A 16422-nucleotide genomic window follows, 5' to 3' on the forward strand; every position below is an offset into this window, starting at 1 on the left:
CTTATACAGGCAGAGGATTGCGTCGGGAGCGAAATATTTTCTAGAGCGATAAAATGACGCAGCCATTTTACCTGCGACATTGGCAACAGATTTGATGTAAGTCTTGCATTTCGGGTCAAAAGTAAAGGTCAGACACAGAAGTTTATCAAAACAGGAAGCCTCTTTTAGACGAGAGGCATTATTATCAGTTGGCGCTAGGTTGGTATCAGAACATTTATGGTGAAAAGTAAAAGCTTGGTCTTGGATGTATTAAAATTAACCTACCACTTTCTACCTCATTGCACCACATGCTCAAGGTATGAGGAGATAAACTCAGAAATATCTCGGTTATTGTTGGTCTTTGAAGTCTTGCCATAGATGGTAGTGTCATCTGCATATATGTAGACGAATGAACTTAGAATGTGATTTGGGAGATCACTGATGAAGATAAGAAAGAGAGTTGGGCCCAGGATGGATTCCTGAGGCACACCAACCGTGATACTTTGAGCTTCAGACTTTTGCCCATCGAAGATTACTTTTAAAAACCTATCAAAGCAAAAAGATGCAATGGTTGAGCAGACATTTCCAGATATTCCATAGCTGGAAATCTTGTGAAGTAGATCTTTATGCCAAACCTTCTCAAATGCTTTTGCTATGTCAAGAGTTACTGCTCAAAGAGGAAACCCTGTTGATAGATTCACTGATTCTATGTGAAATTACAATCAGTACATCAGCTGTAGATCTTGCCGGATGGAAACCAGATTGTTTTTTTTTGTTGTTGTTTTTTTTTTTTTTTTTTTTACTTACGTTCACCCTCTAATTGCCACTTGCACATAAGGAAAGATTAAGAAGATATTGGTTTACATTACATTTATCAAAAGCCCCGTCGATAGACTCATTGATCCTATGTGAAATTAAAGTCAGTATATCAGCTGTAGATTTCGCCAGACAGAAATCATATTTCTTGTACCTGAGTAGGTTGTTTTTGCTGAGGTGGTTGAGAATTTCTCTATTTAATTTATTTACCGTACGACTAACATTAAGTCGGAGTGGAAAATCATTACCTTAAACCGTTTTAAACTTCATTTAATCACTTAATTTAAGCAATAATCTCATTCGCTATGTTGTTTTTCGTATATCAATAAGCCACACGTATATCGAAATGAAATTCTGAATTAAAAAAAAAATGGTGCTAGTGCATCAGATCGGCACCAAATTTTTGGTTTTGGAAAATTTCAGTCATCTGATATACGACGGGTGTGACTTGCAAATTACATAGCCTTATTTTTTTTGTTGAAGCGCGGTCTTTCAATCATCTTGACCGAAACATACGATTTTATCAACGAAAAAAAAAAAAGACAGAAAATTGTTTTATGGGAGGATATTAGAAAAAATGTTTAGTATTTCTTTTCATATTTTTTAAATTTTTTATTTTATTGATTCGTGGGGGTTTTGAAGACCCCACCTCACCCCACCGAAAAATCATGGTTCTTAAATTAAGAAATAAAACAATTTTATTAATCGATTCTTACATTCTCCTTTTTTAAATTAGTTCAGGAAAAAAAAACTTTTCTAAATTAAACAAATCGATTATTTTAGTGGGATTGTAGTGATTGAAATACTGTACGGATAAAAAAAAAACGTCGAGTCTCCTTTCTAGCAGATATATATGTATAAAATAGTAATTATATATATATATATATATATATATATATATATATATATATATATTATATTAGACACTATATATTATCATGATTATCGAAAGGTCATTTCAGTTTCATAGAAAAATTGGAAACTCAACTCATAGGTTTAAACACGCCATAACCGATGTAATGATTGTATCATCACATCGCCTTATGAACCGGCCACATTTGATATATCGAACCCTGCGGATTGAGTCACCATTAAAACGGAATATACCAATGGATGTATAGTATCTTTACGTTTTATGGTTCTTCTGGCCCTCTTGCCCCCATGGGCATTGCTAACAACTAGGCTCTTTGTATTCTAACCATTCATCTCAATCATTTCTATTCATCTATACACACTACATTTGTGGATCAAAACAGAAAACCCCTACCTAGAATATTTCTGGTGGTCAGCTCACGATACCCTCTATTGGCTACCAAAATATCTCTTCTCATATGGTACTTTGTTATACCATATTTTACGCTTGGGATTATATTCACTTATGACTTTTTACGTCTCGACAGCTATTTTATTTTATTCTCCTTTGTTCCCTCATCTCCCCTGAGTGATTCGTAACATAATGGCTTAATTCGTCATTATTTATTTACGCCTCTTACGCTGTGTTGAGGAAGCATTCATTTGTGTTCCCCAAAGCTAATCGTCACAATTAGCCGCGTCTCACACTGGACGGGGTCGTCTGCTTCCTCATGCTGTGTAGAGAAGAAATTTATTCCTACGTATCCCCAAGTCGAAACGAATCAATCAGCGTACCCAGTCTCATAGCTTCGGCGGAAACTTGATTTCCAGACTTGGAACTTTTCGTATTTTAGTTACAAATTTATCTCCACTCGAATCAGATCAGTCAAAACTGATATTTTTCACATTCGTGGTGCAATATACATACAGCAAAAATTCAATTCTTTTCTTTTTTGTTTAAAAAAGCTTAAAAGTTAAACCGAGAGAAAAAAAAGTTTGTGCGACTCTGAAAAAAGCTCGAAAATCCAACAAGGAACAAATTCCATTTCACAAAACAAATTCAGAACATATTTTACCTTAAACCAAACACCTAAGCAAAAAGCGCATTCCATCAAATCAATTTTTACCTTGACAAACAGACGCACTTTGATTAACAGCTGACTAAACATTTCAAACAATTTCTACAAATATATCATTTTCTCTTTTCTTTGTTACTAGCAGTTCAGCCCAGCTTTGCTCGGGCCCTATGTACTGTTCATAACTTTATGTGTATGTGTATACATATATTAAAAAGCTTGACCCATGTCCAGGTAACCTATATCTAAAATTTCAAGTCTTTAGACCGAAAATTGGCGGAGGAGTTTGGTAGACTGTGCAAATTTTCGCCTCAAAACTGATTAAAAAAGCTTGTTGCATGTCTTTATGGAAAATTTCAAATGTTTAGACCCAAAATTGGTTGAATAGGTTGCTACAGACAACAAAGATCAAATCTTTCGAACTTTGACCTCTTGGTAGCCAAATTTTCGGCCAAAAACCGATTAAAAAGCTTGCCTGAATACACTTTATGTAAAATTTCAAATGTTTAGATCCAAAATTGGCCGAGTAATTTGGTAGAGACCGAAGGGAGCAATTTAAAAAAAAACTTGACCCCAATTTTGACCCCTTAACATTTATTGTATTGGGCTAAAATCAAATTAAAAAGTTTTATCCAAAGAACCTAGATCTGAAATTTCAAATGTTTAGACCCAAAATTTTAGGAGGATTTTTGTAGAGTTTTCAAAGATCAAATCGTTGAACTTTGATCTCTTGACAATCAAATTTCTGGCCAAAAACCGATTAAAAAGATTTTTAAAAAATTCAATACCTCTGATGTCAAATCTCGAGTCTGTAGACTGAAAATTGACACAGTAGTTTGGTAAGGAAATGTACACACATAAACAGACAATTTCACTTTATATATAGATTGTTTCTTTATTTTAGTTATGCTCAGTTCATTGTTTTTAATTTGTTTTTTTTTCTTATTTAATTTTAATATTTTATGGATCTTTGTCTTCTTACGTTGTGCAAGATACAAGGTTCGAATCGCATCATTGATACATTACAACGACCAAATCGAAGTACATATTGCATATAAACTATAGTTGCATATAAACTAGTGTCTATATAACTGGTGTCTCTTTAACGTTGTGACGTGTTATATATATATATATATATATATATATATATATATCATCCACATACAGTACTGTTTCGTTGTATCACAACTCATCAGTACAGCTAGACTAGCACCTTTCCCTAGCCGAGGATTGAACCTACAACCATCGCATTGATAGTCAGCAGTTCTACCCATCGACCCATGAGAGGATACTGGTTAATGGGTGCACGGTAGTCATCGGGGCATCTGTGTAGTAATCATTAGTAGTGGTAATATGTTATAGTTTGATTATTTAAGAGGACGGCCTAGCAAGAACTTGTTTACATTGGACTTGAAGACAACTACATTATAATCAGCTGAAAAGCAGGCCAGCGGAACAGAGTTACACAGGTAGACAGTTCTATGTAAGAGGTTTAGTTCTATTCAATCTATACGTTTAATTAAAGCGTGACAGACAGACAGACTAATCAGCAGACATAACAAAACGCCTAACATAGATGAGTAAACTCCTCTCCCACCCACCGCAAAGAAGATGAAGACGAAAATCAACAAGAAAAGAAGGAAAAGAAAATAGACAATACCACAAATCACCCACGCTGTTTCTAAAACAAACTAACGACGCGACTCGAGCGTCTTCTGTTAATTTCTTTCCATATTTCAGGGACCGCCAAAACAAAACGCGGATTATCCGCTTCGCATCATTGACCATGGTAGGAGCGAGCAGTGAAAAGTTGCAGCCATCATTATTTCTACTAATTTCGCTGAAAGCGTGATGATAACTTTTCCCCATTACATTTTATACGCGCAAACGACCCCTTTTATTCCAGGTAATTAAAGAAGGGGGAAGGGAGAAGGACATATTAATCTACCGTATTGTGAACCAGTGAAAGAAAAGATGTCTCTAATATGTTTGTATTAATTAATTAATTTATTTATTTAAGGTTTTGGCTAATTTCCGTCAAAGATCTCTATCGATGTGACGACATCATTAGTTATGAATCTAATATAGAAATATCAGCCTGCTTCCCTTTTTTCGTACCTTTGTGATCAATAGTTGTATTAAAATAGGAGACTTGTTGTTACATCTTAGAAGAAATTTCTTAGGTAAATTAAAATTATTTGATAACTAGAAAATGCCAATTAAAATTTTCTTAAATAATTAAATTTTTTTTTTTTTTACTGTCTGAGACTTTCAGTGTTGACACACACTCTTATCAAAGAAGACTGTTGCTTTTAGTGTTTTTTTTTTCTTCATTTTAGATTTTAAAGTCCTAAGGAATTACATCCTCGTGCAGTGAAGAAAAAACGTCCGTTCTTATTGACGATTCTAGTCAGTCTGAATTGATGTGCACATTACGCTGGTTAACGCGAATTTTAAAAATAGGAGGCACATAAAGTACCTTCGTTCACGGGTCCATAGGGAACGAACCCACATACAGACACATATACAACATAATTCCTATTAGATAATAGTAGATAGATAATTTTATTAAGTCATTAGTAGGTTTTTTTTTTACAGTGCATTGTAGATTACAATGTATTATGGACTAAGTAACTGCATGTGAAGCTTCCTCCCGGTGCACCGCGGTGGGTACCCAACTAAAGTAGTTAATCAATCGATTTGATTGAAAAAACAAAACGCTGATTTCGATGACAATAAAAATATGGAACAACAAAACTTCGTTGTTCATTATTCCATACCGGGAAACAACGGATATCCCTGCTAGTATTTAAATAAAATACTTACTTCAAGGTAGGTGCAATTTTGTTTGGATGTTGACGTCTGGGAACAGCAGGAAAGATAGTTTGCTTGAGAACGTTTTCGTGCTGACTGAGGATTCTTTAACAACTTGTTTAATGTACCTTCTGTTCCATTGTTTTGAACAGGTTGGATGTGCAAGAGATCTGTTGAATATTGGAAATATTATAAGAAAATAAAAGCTTATAGGATAATGCATAAAAAGATATTTCGTGTTCGTACGTATGTGATTACTAGGGCTAGGACAACAGCATATTCTTTTCATTATTTTTACTCTCGAGTATATATCTGACACGGTTAGACACAATCAACAGAAAACCACATCACTCTGCATATAAGAATCAAGACAGGGAAAAGAATATGCTGTTGTCATAGCCTTAGTAATTACAAATACATCATTTAATAGATGAAATCATATCAGCACATATACAACGAAAAAACAAAGTAATTTATTAAAACTCAACTATATCTGTTCGATATTACATTCGTCAGATATATGGGAACATAGTTTTATCCATAAGGTAATTATTAGTTATTTCAGAGTGGTTATTATTATTATTATTATTATTATTATTATTAACTCACTAGGAGTAGTCACACAGGCCGGCGATCATCAAAGATTTCTCTTTGAGAACAACTTGTGGCGTTCTCTGGAGTTTAAGTGAAAACAAGTTTCCCCAGACTTATGAGTAAATTTTGCTGATTTATGAAAAATCGACCGTAGAATTTCCACTGGTCCCGCAAGTTTATATACTCTACGTTAAGTTACTTGACGTACGTACATTATCGCATCTCACGTATATAACAAAATGAAACCACTCGATCAGCAAAGCTATTGATTGGTGAATACTATAATATCGTTAAGAGAAAACAGAATCCGATTTGACACATTTTCAAACGAATTGTTCCAAAATAAAATCTCCGTGTTTAGTTAAAGACTACAATTTAAAATAAATACATTGGTATTTTACATTTAGATGCTTATTGATTTGGTGAATATTTACCTGGCAATTATTTTACGATAAGATGATAAAGATAAAGATTGATACTGAAAGACTTATTGCATGAAGCACCGAGAGAAAATAAAGATATTTAAAAAAGAAAAAGAATTTAATTTTTTACTTTAGCGACATCAGACTGGTCACGAACGTTCAGTTTTTCTACGAACACGAAACACCTTTATTACCTAGATAGATTTAAATGGCAAATATTTGGACGGTAAGAGATTATTTGTGGCTTAAAAATAATTTCAATTAGTACAGCTTTCAATAAATAAATAAATAAAAAGATATAAAATAAATGATATTTCGAATTCGACATTCAAAAACGGCCCGGTTTAGTTTGATCTCTAAGTAGAAGTGGTAGGAAATGAAATAGGGATCGATTCTTTTCAGACTGATTTAATTCGGGGAAATCAAGATCAAAATAAAAGTGAGGAATGAGCATCTTGAAGTAATGTAGTTGTCTCAAGTACCACCCCCAAATGGCAGCATAGATGTCGCGTGTTAAAACTGTGCGCGCACACACACATGGCAGTCGATAGCCAAAATGCACTGAGCGATGGGGTGAAGCTGTCAAAACTGATGTCACCGGAGGTGAATAGGCCAAGCAATTGACCCCCACAGCTGTCGAGTTGAAACACCAGCTTGGAAACAGGTTATATATATATATATATATATATATATATATATATATATATATATATACAGAGAGAGAGAGAGAGAGAGAGAGAGAGAGAGAGAGAGAGAGAGGGAAACAAAAGCCAGCAGTCAGAAAGCGAACCCACTGTTGAATCCGCCTCTCCTGCTTTCTCTATTCGTCTATAGGTTGAGAGTGCGCACACGAGGCAAGAAATAAAATAATATTTTAATATTTCCAGCAAACGAATTTTTGTTGCGAATTGTTTTCTGGCTGACGAGAAACTACCAGCGTTCAACTCGGCTACATCACATAAATCTAGCAGAGAAGCTTTTCCGGATAAAGAATTAATTCAAGTAGTATCAGTATATCGTGGTGGTCTTCTCATTTCAAGACGCAAATTCAAAGAGATTCAGTATATTTTATAAAATGATTCTAGCATCTGATTGGTTCGTTTCTTATCACCCATGGTTATAAATGTAATCGTCCAAATTTTTGTCGTCATAAACTTATGTGCCAAAAATATTGCAACAGAATAAAAACGGAAACAGGACTATACTACACTTTGATTCTAGACCAAATGCCGATAGTAAGTAGTGTCATTTTTTCAGATTAACATCGGAATCTTTTATCACGTGGTTGCTTTATTTAACAACAATTATTGGTTATTAAATAAAAAGGTCCAACGTTTAATTTCTAATGGGAAACAATAGTTCGTCCGCGTTAGTTTATTAACTAATTATTATTAGTTAATAATTAAAATGGTCAAACGTTTAATCATCTAAACCAGCAATCAAAATATATGAAATGTTCGTCCATCATCGCCGATGAAGACCACGAACATCACTGATGATGCTGCAACTTTGAATTTTTTGTGGCAAGAGTTTCACAATCTCCAGGCACACTTCTGAATCGGTACTGTTTTATTCCAATGGCTAGTAGAAATTCAGGACAACTGGAAACAATGCCGAGATAAGAAGAAAGCATACACAGCGCATGCTATTCCCAAATGGTCACCCATCTGGTACAGGCCAGGCTTATCGTTACTTAACTTTGGTGATCTGACAGGATTATGCTGTATAAAAATATAAATTGATACTGAAACACATATTGAATGAAGCACCAAGAGAAAATAAAGATAAAATACTATTTACCCGTTAAAAGGTTATAAACTTCAATATTGTCAAAAGGTTCAAGCGTCATATTGTTTTTGAAGCTGGGACCATATGCAAGAAATATCGCCTGAAAAAGAAATTAATAAAAATTAAAAAAAAATAAAATAAAAAAAAGAACAGTGCGTGCGTCTTGATTAGATACATATTTATTTAATTTGAAAATGTTCTAAAATTTTCCTATTGATAATGATACAAATAATTTTACTGAGACTTTCGGTGCTAAAAAAATGTATTCATAAAAGAAGACTTAGTGATCTGTTCCTTTTTGTGCGGAGAAAGATAATATAGACGTCCGATGTTGTTGACGGTTATTATTTACTCTTAACTAATTGTGTGCTGCGCGAATTTTGAACAAAAAATCTGGTCACACCTTTGAAATTTAGAAAACCAAATAACACACACACATACATATATATATTAAATGATCAAATATTTTTGCTGTTAAAACAAGTTATCAATAGTCTAAGAGTGAACAACGAACTCGCTAATTGACGAAGGTGAAATTAAAAAATGATCTTGTGGATGACGGAAATCAACGAATGACATCATTATATATTATTTTTGTTTTTATTCTTTTTGAATCCTTTGAGATGAGGCTTCATGATTAGTGCATTTATTTTTTTTTGCGGACGGTTATCCTCATCTTTATAGTTGTTGTTTCGCCAGGTTTTGGCCAATTCACCCTCTGGCCTTCTTCACCTGAAGCAAAAAATGAATACACAAAATAGTGACATCATTTCCCTCAAAAGGTAGCGTGATCTTTTATTTGTCTACATTTGGTCATCGGACGCGTGAAACGATAGTTCATCCCCATACTCTGGTGCGGACAGGGGACGGGCAGGCCATGAAGAGATTCTCGTAGCTCCATGTATCTCTCTTTTGTTTAGTTATATTTTCCTTTCTGGTCTGTCTGTAATATTTGGTAAATGTCTAGCCTTTTCCATCTATAATATAAATCTCACCTGTCCAAATGTATGTATGTATGTCTAAAACTTTCGATAGAGGCAACAGATTTTCATGAGATCGGTATCGTTTTAGAACTCGACCATTCCGACGACAAATATCGAAAAATTGGCTAAAAACATTAATTCTTTCATCATCAATTGGGCACATTTCTACAAGGAGGGGTCGCCTTTTTTCGCCGATATTTTCGAATGTCATCTCCTCTTTTCGATTGAATAGCCTTAATTTAAACCTTTGTAACTTCCGGTTTGGTGATGGACGCAACGGCAAAGATGTCACGGTTTTTTCCACTTTCTTTTCATCCTTCGCGGTACGGGTTCGAGTCCTGCCTGCCTACTACCATTTTTTTATTTTAAACTTTTTGCTCAACACACACCTCCAAACATTCGGGCAACGCCAGATACCCAGGCTAGTCTATTATATAAATATCATCTGTCTGTTTAAATGTATGCATGTATGTATGTATGTATGTATGTATAAAACTTTCTACAGAGGCGACAGATTTTCACTAGGTCGGTATCGTTTTCGAACCCGACCCTTCGGACGACAAATATCGAAAAATTGGCTTAAAATATTAGTTCCTTCACTCTCAACTGGGCACTTGTCTACAGGAAGAGGTCGCTTTTTTTAGCCGATATTTTCGAAAGTCATCTCCTCTTTTCGATTGACTAGCCTTAACTTAACCTTAGTAACTTCCGGCCACGTCACGTTTTTTTTTTCACTTTCTTTTCCGCCTTCGCGGTACGGGTTCGAGCCTGCCTGCCTACTACTACTTTTTATTTATTTATAATTTTTTGCTCAACACACACCTCCAAACATCCAGGCAACGCCGGGCAACCAGTCTAGTTTAAAATAAGACTTGTGTTTGTATTATCGTAAATAAAATAAGACTTGTGTTTGTATTATCGTAAAGAGACGACATATGTGATTTATGACAACGAGCGCGCATATGGATATCATACACACAACATCACATCCCAGCGAATTTAACGTTACAAAATAGCGTTACGCGCAAGTTGTTAACGAAATGCTGTAGCAACTGGTAATTGGAGTAAATAAAGTTCAACTCCATTGCAGTTACACAACATGTTATTTATTCTTTATTTTTCACCATGGAAATACAAGTCAAAACGTACATATGATTTAAATAATTCGGGATTTCTAAGTTCAAAAATCAAACTGGGATGTTACAAGAAGAAAAAGAAAACACAAACAAAATATAAAGTTTGCATATGTTACCTGCATACTTTCGAATCTGTTGTCATAACCGTGGGCAGATTTGGGCAGTTTTCTTTTGCTAAAATAATAATAATAATAATAATAATAATAATAATAATAATAATAATAATTCATAAAAACAAAAACAACAAAAAATGAGAATAATTCATAAAAAATGACAAAAAAAAAAAAAAAAAAAAAGAGACCCACAAAAACACCTGGACATGGCTACGAAAAAGAAACCTCAAAACAATGCGATTAGAACTAGTGGTTAAAAACCGATAGATGAAAACCAGTGGACAAAAAAAGGAAGTGGTAATTCACATAAAGAGCGAATAAAGAATACAAGAACATAGATGAGGAAAGCAGTACATTGGGCACTATGCAAATGATTGCATTTGCAACACGAATACACAACATAGAGTCAGTACTGGAAAATAAAAATCACAAAATCCTCTGGGACATGGGGATACAAACTGATAAACTCATCCAAACAAGGAGATCAAACGTCATAATAATTAACAAGAAGGAAAAACTGCCAGATTTTGTTGTCCTACTCTACCGCAGAGTAAAGATCACAGAGAGAGAGAGAGAGAGAGAGAGAGAGAGAGAGAGAGAGGGAGAGGGAGAGGGAGGGAGAAGGAGAGAGCCTGCACAATGATGTGAATTTCCTGAGATGTCAATTTAAGTAAGCAGACATTGCTAAATGAAGACTGCACATTAAAATTACGATCCCCCTGTCAGATGGAAAGAAACATTTTTTTACTAAGGTGTGATTGTTTATCAAGGCGAAAAAGCCACTTGATTATAAGAGTTAAACAGTGTCAGGATGGCGCTGAGGCAACACCGTGGTGATTGGTAATGGTAGAAATTAGGCAAAAAATAATTGTTTAAGAACTTGTTTAAATTAGACTTTTAAACGATCATATAGTTAGCTGGGAAGCATCTCTGCGGTATTGTGTTGCTCATGGAATTTTTGTTTAGTTGTTAGTATAGACAAAGTGTGGGGACCAGAACACGTTGTTAATAATGACAAATAGAATTCCAATTGAAATAATACCGAAGTGGAATCTCCCATTCCAGTCAATCATATTAAAATACCATAAAAAAAGATAGGGCTGAGATGGTCACAGATTTTCGCTCCTTTTATTTCATTGGTCAATATCGGTTGGTAGTTATTTCATCTTATTAATTCTTTGTCTTCGAATGGCTCTTGGCCTTAATAAGTGATGATCAAATAAAGTAATAACTACATTTACTATTACTTTTATTACTTGGCAGGAGCTGTTGGAAGCCACTTATCCTGCCTTGACAGAGTCAAAATAGACTTCGTAGCCTAGAAGGAAATGCCCTTTTCTCTTCCATGCAACCCCTTCTACACAGAAGAGACGTTGCGAGCCTGTCTCTGCTTTATCGTCATTTTCATGGCAAGTGCTTGTCTGAGCTACAATCTATGGTGCCCCTTACCAAACTTTCACGAAAAACACCCGTCTATCTGAAACCACTATCAATAATTTCCCCCTCTCTTTATCTGTGCCTTAACCTAAACGTAGATTCCATGAACAAAGCTTCTTTCTTAGACCTGCACGCCCGTGGAACTCTGTTCCGTTTGCCTGCTTTCCAGCTGACTACAATATGATCGTCTTCAAGTCCAACGTAAATAAGTTCTTAATGAGCCGTCCCATTTAGTAATCCAATTTGCAAAATTTCCACTACTAACGATTACTACAACATTGTCCTATTGACAACAGTAGTCATTAACCTCTATCCTCGAGTGACCTCCAGGCCTTGATAAGTGGCGACTCCTTCCTAAAAAAAAAAAAAAAAAAAAAACGGAAAAGAGAAATTATGGTCTTGTTGATTTTAATATTACTCACGGTTTAAACAGCCAACCATCTTCTAATATTAGAATAACGTCACCTATAAGTACGTTTTTCGTGAAATGGAAACGGTGGGGTAAAGTAGCCCTCGTATAGCTTCGAACGTGGGCGCCAGTGCAGTGAATGGATTTCAACGTTTCGTTGACTGAAAAAGAAAATTGACAATATTCATTCAGCTAAAAAAGGATATTTTATACGACATTGTCTCTCGAGTAAGTGGTGGTGATAAGTAATTGCGAAGAAACGTGTTAGATTAAGTTTTGGAATTAAGTGAAGAATGCATTGATGAAAGATTTAAAAAATGGACAAAAGTCATTTGCAAATTATTTTTACTTAAAGAAGCATCATGAAAACAAACAAGTAAACAGGCACTAGCTAGAGAATGAAAACAAAAAACAAAACAAAAAAAAAAAAACAAACAAAAGCCCCCCCCCCCCTCCCCCCAAAAAAAAACCGTGAGAGCAGATCTTGAGACTGGATATCGAGAACCCGTGGCAACCGAATTGCGACGCGATTCCTCGTGATTCCTAGGAACACTAAAACGTGTATAGCTCTAATTGCTACACTCTTTCTTCGCTTCATTAGAATTCACTCCCCCCCTCTCATTCCATAAAGCAAGTAAGCTTTCACAGGAAGATGTTAACTCAAAGTATTTTACACCAATGGAAATTATTTCAAATCCTAAAAGTAACGCGTGTATGCGAATATAATAAGCCCCTGCGAACTTAGAAACTTCTAGCAAACAAGGTAAAAATTCTGTTTCTTGCAGATGACACCTACTGACTCCGCCTCGATCAGGAAGTCAAAAACGTCGATAATCTCTGCGCCTGTGGGGCTAAACAAGGCAAGTCGAAGAAATGTTTAATGACTCACGTACTAACTTTCCTCATCTCACGCACACATTCTTACACACTAACAAGAGTCATGCGAAATTCACAACCATACACACACTAATAAAAACGAGGTAAACAAACGCACACACATACACAATGCCACGTTGCTAAATACATAGCTATATTACTTACATATGCATATCATTCGCACTATGAGCATATTAATTTGTGACTACTAACTCAACTTTCTTTACAAATGACGTGTTTCCAATATGAACATTTATTGATTGAAAATAACTTGAATATGCTTATAAAATTATAGATATAAAATGTTTTATTATAAAATTCGTTTTTCTTCATTTTCGTTTACAAAACTCTTTTCACGTTTTTAGTTAGTATTTGTTAACTGGTAGCTCTTCTATTATCTTGTGTCTCATATATTTCCATGTTTATATGGACCTCTTTCTATTATCCTTCATTTTCTTCCTTCAGTAAAACATAACTTTTATACCTAATCTAGATTAAATGTCGGTGTAGTTCTTGGAAATACTCAAAGACGCTATCGTCGCTTAAAATGGTCCTATTAATTCCAGGGATCACGCCACATACTTTTTTCGAGCTTAATCCCACTGGAGATGAGGTGGGGACTAAGATCCCTATCCCCCTACGATAATGAAATAGAACTGTAAGCGAAAACATTGCAACATCAACGAAAGTGAGCAGTAAAGGTCGATTTTTGTTTTCCGTGTCTTAAATTGTAAACAAGCCCGTAAAAGAAAAGATGTTTAAAGAAATAATTGAATTCTTCAGTGAAAATGAAAACTCGCGTGATTATTAAAGAGTGCACAATGCAGGTGAGAGCTGTTATATATATTATTGTTTACACATGTACATACATGTTTTAGTGGCGTCCCAATTCAGAGACATTTCAACCCGAAAAACTAAAAACAAATGAAAGAATGAAAAATAGCGAAGAATAGCGAAGAATAACATATATATATGAAATAAATAAAAATAAATAAAACAAAAATAAAAACACTTATCAATATGAAATGACCAGCAGTAAAGGAAGGACGAGCATAAATATAAGCAAGCATATGGGTAGTAGCGACGATAGGAATATAAAAGTACTTTAGATCAATTTATTGAGATTGTCGGACTGACTTCCTCATCTTGGTTGTTATAGTCACAACGTTTCGGCCGTTTTACCTTCCGGCCTTCATCAGTCCTAGTGACATATGGCCGAGTGGTCCTAGACGTTGTATCAAAGTTTACAGTTACCAAAAGGTGCTGAGTTCAATCCTGAACGAAGGCAGTGAAAAGTAACATCCAAAACAGAGAATCAGCAACTATGTCCCAGAGCCTAGCTGGAGTCCGAACACGTTACCCCCGTAATAATAATAAAGGGTTGGGTTCGAGACTCCTAACAAACGGTTCCCCAGTTCGATACAAAACACCTGATGAAGGTCGGAGGGCAAAACGGTCGAAACGTTGTGACTGTAACAACCAAGATGGGGAAGTCAGTCCGACAATCTCAATAAATGAAAACACCTCATCTCAAAAATACAGACAATTACTACTTTAGATCAAAGCAAGAAAAGTAGCCGCCAGACTAATATAATTCTAACACTGCCCAACTGTCAAGAGCTTAATCGCATAAAACGGCACATCCCACCTACTTACCCCTACTCTGAAAACTAGAATACTAAAAAGCATGAACGAATAAAAAACAAGAGATAAAAAATAAAAATAAATTAATAAAAAAATAACACGTGTCAAAAGGAACTTAAAGTCACCACTAATAATAGATATACAACCATAAAACAACCTAAAATATGAGAAATTTTTAATCAAGGGCAATAAATAACCAACAAGCTAAAAGAATCACCTAACACCTCCTACTAATGACAGCTTAAACACAGAAAACAGCCCCCCTCCAAAAAAAAAAAAACCCTACTGCTCACATTCACAGAGTATACACCTAAATTTCCCCCGGTATGTAGACCGCACCAAAATATCTTATAAAAACAAATGTAATCTTGACACCCGTTTCAATATCAATTCTTTTTTGGTCTGATGAAGTGTTGTCCCTGAATTAGGACTCCACATAAATATGTATGCACATATATAACCAATAATGTTTGTATAATAAATAGACTCTCTCTTTCTCTCTCTCTCTATATATATATATGCATGCATGCATATAATGGTTGTATCGAGACGCAAATCCAATGAAACTCACGTTATTATTAAAGAGTGCTCAATGCAGGACGGAGCTGGTATATATATATATATATATATATTTATTGTACAAACATTATTAGTTACATATGAGCGTGTATATATATATATATATATATATATATATATATATTCACCTGTCATCCTCTTTTTAAAGATGGAATCGCCTGATCGTCGAAGACAAGATTCAAGCAAGTAAAATGCCTTCCTACCGGCAAGTACTTTTGGCTCTTTTAAAAGTTGCACGGCAAAACATCCTGAACAGTAAAACTAATCATGAAACTTTTAGACAATTTTGTATCATATTTAAAGCAACAGTCCACCAAAAAGTCAAGTGAAGTCCTCTGACATGATAGCACTTACTCACTTTTTACTCAGGCGTCACTACTGATGAAGGCTTAAGGGGCACTCGAGAATATTAGTGTCAGGTAGACAGTGCGAAGATTGATAATGATGGTAGTTATTAGACATAATTCGATCATTTAAGAGGGTTGATCAACAAGAATTTGCTTACATTAGCCTTGAAAACAACTTTATTTTAGTTAGCTGGGAAGCAGACCGATCGGTATTGTGTTACACAGATGGGCGGTTCTAAGAAAGAAACTTTGATCATGAAAATTTAGTTTATATATATATATATATATACACACGAGGGGCGTGTAATGCCCCTGACCCATTTCCCACAGCAGTAGAGCAACAAAACTTGGCACAGTTATTAATCTTTCTCAACATAAGAACCACCCAGAGTTATGCATTTCTACCATCGTTTAATGCAGCTCTGGGGACCATTTTTGTAGAACACCCCAGGTTGGTCCTCCAACTACGACGTGACTTCAGAAATCAAGGCTGCATCATCTGGGAAACACTTTCCTTTCAAAAACATCTTCATGGCTGGGAAGAGGTGAAAGTCAAG

At 35.1% G+C, this 16422-nt stretch overlaps 1 protein-coding gene across 4 annotated transcripts in view; it reads right to left on the bottom strand.

The window, feature by feature from the left end:
• The window catches only part of LOC145279819 (uncharacterized), an 843773-nt gene that overhangs the window by 186200 nt on the left and 641151 nt on the right, over window positions 1-16422 (bottom strand). For all 4 annotated transcript variants that reach the window (XM_080131190.1, XM_080131191.1, XM_080131189.1 and 1 more), the window contains exons 29-32: window positions 12433-12580; window positions 10577-10634; window positions 8354-8441; window positions 5550-5707 (exon numbers count right to left, since the gene is read on the bottom strand). In XM_080131190.1, the coding sequence (XP_079987316.1) occupies window positions 5550-5707; window positions 8354-8441; window positions 10577-10634; window positions 12433-12580 (452 nt within the window). The remainder of the gene's footprint in view (window positions 1-5549; window positions 5708-8353; window positions 8442-10576; window positions 10635-12432; window positions 12581-16422) is intronic.

This window comes from Euprymna scolopes, chromosome 7 (genome assembly GCF_053919585.1).
Source record: "Euprymna scolopes isolate OS-2025 chromosome 7, ASM5391958v1, whole genome shotgun sequence".
NCBI classification, from domain to species: Eukaryota; Metazoa; Mollusca; class Cephalopoda; order Sepiida; family Sepiolidae; genus Euprymna; species Euprymna scolopes.